This window comes from Colletotrichum siamense (assembly GCF_013390195.1).
Source record: "Colletotrichum siamense strain Cg363 chromosome Unknown KSG_Cg363_contig16, whole genome shotgun sequence".
Taxonomy (NCBI): domain Eukaryota; kingdom Fungi; phylum Ascomycota; class Sordariomycetes; order Glomerellales; family Glomerellaceae; genus Colletotrichum; species Colletotrichum siamense.
In genome coordinates, this window is record NW_023501029.1 from 324,499 (window position 1) to 329,717 (window position 5,219).

The window sequence follows — 5,219 nt, forward strand, 5'->3', positions numbered from 1 at the left end:
GAGGCCAAGTGGCCGGGGGACGCTCAGGGGAGCAGGCGCATTGTTGTGTCTTCTCTTTGGGGCAGTCAAGGTAGGCGCCACAGGCAATTGTCAGTGACGCAGAATACTGAACGGCCGGGTGTATGGGGGTGGGAGCAGAGACGCACTGGACAAACAGGGACTTTTCGGAAGGCGAAGTAGGCACTTACGTCTAGTCAAATCGACAGATAGGAGAATCACCATCTTTCCTTTACCTTTTGCTTCGGCATCGACTCTCGTGTCTTTCTCTCGTGTGGTCTTGCTGTCGGTGCGTTCTTTCCTTTCAAACTGAAGGTCCGCCCACAGCGCCTCTCAGTGATGTGCGAGTGTGAGCAGGCGCGATGTGGACATGGCAAGTGCGATGCCCATTGACAGGTGCCAACCGACATGGAAGCCACAGTGAAGGAGAGCACCTGCATCTCAGGTGCCTGCGGGCAGAGTTTGCAAGGCCATACCACCGCCTCATGCCCTACCCCTCTTTTCCCTTTCCCTTCTACAGCCATCATCATCCTCACGTCTTGGTGTTGTCTGTTTGTCGTTCGTTTGTTCGGTTTCTCGGCTTCGGCCAATGTTGAGTTCTGTTCTGTGTGGTCTTTTCCTGTCTTGTGCCTGACTTCACCGCCCCTCACCTCACCTCACCTCACCTTACCCGACTCGACCTCAACCACCATGGCCAACCGCGACAACCAGTCTGGCGCGAACCGCGGACGACTCGTATGTGTTTCTGTATTGTCCAACCCCTTTCTACAGAAAAGCCTCCTATGATTTTCACTTTCACTCCAAATACATTGCGGAGCCTGGCTAGACCAACCTGTCTTACATCAATCATCTCTGGATCATGTATCGTCTCACATAACTCCGATACTAATATTGCCAATAATGTAGAACTTCATTGATGCCTATCCCCATACCGCCGCCCCCACCGCTGATGTCGTGCCTGCCTTCATCAACGACACCATCACGCCCGCCGCCGCTGTTCGCCCGCAAGCTGCCTCTCGCGCTGCGGCTTCGCTGCTCGCCTCTGTCGAAGGCCATGGACGACAGCTTCACCAACACCTCCGCGAGAATCCGTCCGTTGCCGCCAAAGACATCAGCGCAGAGAGAGGCCTTGCGACTCTCCAGCACCGTTGGGGAGCTCACCCCTGGGTTCCTGCTGTCTATGCTCCTAGACCGCCCATCGCCCCCCTCATCATCCGCAAGATGGTCTGGATCACCGACAAAGTGCTTTCCCGCCCCGGCGCCACCACCAACGATTTGGCCGCTCTCTGGGCCGGCTCGCCACAAGACCCTGAGAATGCTGGGCTGCTGCTTCGGGCTGTCATCACCTCCGGAGCCTCTAACCTCACCAAGGCCGTAGCTACACAAGCCGCCAAGATGCTCGCTGCTGAGCTTGCCGTCGCCTATGCTGAGGCTGTGAGGGTCCAGCGCCTGCACGAACAAGCTGCCGAAGAACGAGACTGGGCCGAGCTGGAGCTCCTCCACCAGGAAGAAGCCGCCGCACAGCGCATGCTCGCTCTCCACGAGGCTGAGGTGGAGGAGGCCGCAGCAGAAGCAGAAGCCATGGGCCTAATGCAGGATGCGGAGGAGCGCCATCAAAAACAGCAGCAGCAATATGGGGATAAGGAAGAGGAAGAGACTGAAGCTTCTCGTCGAACAATGACGCTTTTCTCGACTTCCGCTACGACGCGCGCGACGACTACAATCCCCTTTTCGGCGATGACAATGATGTCCCCTTGCGGGACCACAACATCCCCCTCGTTGATGACGAGCCCCATGGCCCCCCTGCCCCAGGTTCCCACGATGACCCTTTCAGGAGCTCGCCCGCCCGCCCTGCCGTCCGGTCTGCTCCCGGCGCCGTCCGATCCCGGCCCGAATCCGGCTCAGAGTCCGATGCGCCCCCCCGCCAACGCCGCCGCACCATTTCCGTCTCTTCTGACCGCGACTCAGACTCCGACTCCGAAGAGGCTGCCCCACCTCCGCCCGCACGCCGTGTTCGCCGCCCTAGGGCACCCCCTGCGAACCAGGAAGAGGAGCTTGACAGGATTGCCCAGCGCGTATACGACACCACCATGTCACAGCTTAGGCAAGGCACTTTCACATCCCGCATGCGGCTTGCCGATCGTCAGGACATCGCATGGCACGCACGAGCTGCTGTTCTCGACACTGCTGTCGCCCAGGTGGAGGGCATTGCCGAGCCCAACATCGAACCTCGCGCCGGTCGGGCCTTTGAGAATGAGTTGAGCTCAGAGTACGATGAGGAGTTGGTGCCAACGCCGCCGGTGCGTCGGGCTGGAACCATGTTCACCAGCTTAGTCTTCGATTCAGACGACGAGTAAGGGTGTTTGGTGTGTTTCGTGTTCTGTTTGCTTGTGTTTATTGACGCCATTGAGGCCGTTTCTCATTTTCGTTTTGTGGTTCGTCTTTGCCTCTCGGGCTTGTTTGAGATTCGCTTTTGTTGCGGTGGTGCTTTGCTGTCGGTTCGTTTGTTGTTGTCTGTTTGGTCGCTCTTGTTTTTTAATTCTTTCCAAATGGGAGTCTTGAGCTTTCCTGGTCGTCACTCTGGCGCTGCGCTGCATTTTACTCGTTATCCGCATTGACTTTCCCGTCATCCGCGTCCTGATGTGCTCATGACTCCCGATGATGTAAGTGAAGCTTGAAACCAAGGTGGTGTTATAACATCAGCAGCGCTTCCCGACTTATTCAAGAGAGCTACCTCACTCACTTACTTGAACCAGAATACCAGACGAAAGAATATCATAAATCTCTGGCAGAAACTTGAAAGAATTCCATTTCAAGTTGAATACCGCAATCATAGTGAACAGAATGCGTCAGGAAATAGGTCAGAGTAATAAAAGCTCATCTGAAAACTTACCCAAATGATTCACCTTATGTTGAGAAAATGTTCTGCCACGCCATGAAACCCCTAATGAACAGACCAGAAACCAAAGAATTCATTTCTCGACACTCAGTCGGCTGCCATCATGTCCTGTTCTCATTGAAGGGAGAAATTGAAAGAACGCAGGATCTATCATGGCCCGTATCATGAAGCTGGTATTCCAAAGGTCTCAATTAGGTCGCAGAAAGTCGTCATGTATTCATCTTTGCCCAGGTACTCGATCCTGACATCAAATGCGTTTCGGCAAAGCACATTCATCCTCCAAGCTGCTGACGTGGTGTACCCCAATGAACTTGTTGATATGGCGGCTGGTGACGTCTAACTTCTTACGTAAAGTATGACAGCCAGCTATACCGTTGTCTTGGAGACGAGGAGGCATGTTAATATTTGCGGATAAGTTGATTTTCACGCAAAGTCAGCCATCTCAATCACAGAAATCCAGTTTACATCCTAACGCCTCCTTGTATGATAGCGGTAGCAGGCTCATTTCTCTTTGATAGCCATGCCCCTTCTCAAAGGTCTTCATCGCAGCTTTTGGCTTCTAAGAGATCCAACCTGTCCAGGAATCTTGCGCAGCAATTAGTGATGGTTCTTCTCCCTCAATACCTGGAGATGAGCAAAGTGCCCTTCTTTCTCTTATGAGGCTGGAGATGAACATGTTGTTGTTGCATGTAGTGCTGCTGAAAGCTCGACGAAGCCTAGCCTTCAAAGAGGTGCGATGTTTGAGGGATGGATTGTTGAAGGATAACGCATAAATAGGTGCTCTGGGAAGGCTGGTGGGTTTCTGTGAAGACATCTTAGAAATTTGCATGGAGTAACGGCTTTCAACGCAGCGCATGAGGTTGAGCGGGATTTTGAGACGGTATGTGTGTACGCTGTTGGTACTTCAGCTACTCAAAACTTGGCAAAAGTCATCTTCAGTCATCAATCAAATACGAGGGCTTTCAAAGACTGTGGATGTTTGTGCGATTGCCTTGCGCCAGGGAACTAGGCGGATGGTCATCATAGAGCTAGTAGAACCCAATAAATGTGGTCAGGGCGGAGAGATTATCTGCAAGGCAAAGTACAGCGGTGCTACAGAATCCGAGAGCCTGAGGGGTGACGGCGAGCGAATTTTCGAAGCGACTTTGACATGTGTTTAGGCTCATGGTCCCTTTAAAATTGCAAGGCCATGAAGCACACGTAACGACACCTCGGGCATCGGGCCAAAGGTCGCAGACTTTGCGGTTGCCGCCTGCTGAGTTATCGTGGGAATGATCAAAGTCAATGGCCATGTAAATCGCGAAGGCCAGGTTTGACTCATCTAACAAATCTCATACTTGGGCAACGTGTCCCAATCATATTCACTAGTGAACTTTGCGCTCTTCCAAGAAGCAGAGCTGTGTCTTCCCCCAACTCACTCCATCGGCTCGCAGTGACCGGGATCGGCGCACCGCCCGCATTCAGAGTGGGTCTTCCAGGGCCGGATAAATGGGTCTAGGAGCCGTCACTTCGGTGGCTGAACGGACGCAATTACACAGGCAGCTGCGGTAAGGCATGTCGGTTGTTGGTATGAGTAGCCAAACGGATGGAGAATGCCAATGTAAACAACAATCACATGGTGACCCCGCAAAGCGCCAAGGGCATGCCCCTTGCTCAATCACATCCTTCATTTCACATGTGCAGGGATCTTGCGATGCACACCAACAAGCCAGTCATTTTCAATGCTCAAGCGGCTGAGCTGCGCTCCCAAACTCAGTCAGATTTAAGATAAAACAGGCGAAATCTGGAATCTGACTATTATGAGCATCTACGCAAGAATTCCTTCGCGTCAAATGGGCCAGAAAAGACATACACAGAAGAAAAAGGTCCAGTATGTACACAACGACAAGCCAGGAGTGGGCCCTGAACCAACAATAAGAACCCCACCTCTGAGGTCATCATGAGGACCAACAACACAACGGAACCGTCTTCCAACAAGGCTTTTTGTCAGCAAAGAACAGGGGTCCTGCCTTTTTGAGAAGGCAAATATTGCAAGCAAACATTGCGCTCCCTGAAAGATCCGTGACGCCCCCGAGACGACTCCAATCCGGAGAATACAAGACCGACGACTCTAACGATTCGGTCGCAATGTCCACGAAGCATTGCAACTTCGATACAGTGGTCCCTACCTGACCCGTGCATCGAAGGAGTGGCACAAAGTCTCACGAAATCTCCTCCGCTCAGAGGTAGGCTCCGACCACCCCTTCATCCTTCGACTTGGGCTGACACGTAACTATTCCAGATGCAGACCGCCGAGCCCCTTACCCAGACGGCCATGACCCCC

At 53.1% G+C, this 5,219-nt stretch overlaps 1 protein-coding gene across 1 annotated transcript; it reads left to right on the top strand.

Moving 5' to 3' along the window:
* Positions 1-687: 687 nt before the first annotated feature.
* On the top strand, positions 688-2,354 carry CGCS363_v015097 (uncharacterized protein; the record flags this gene model as incomplete). Its single annotated transcript, XM_036646946.1, has 3 exons — positions 688-732; positions 904-1,903; positions 1,966-2,354. The coding sequence occupies 3 exons, from the start codon at positions 688-690 to the stop codon at positions 2,352-2,354; spliced, it is 1,434 nt and encodes a 477-aa protein (XP_036487836.1).
* Between the last annotated feature and the right edge of the window lie 2,865 nt (positions 2,355-5,219).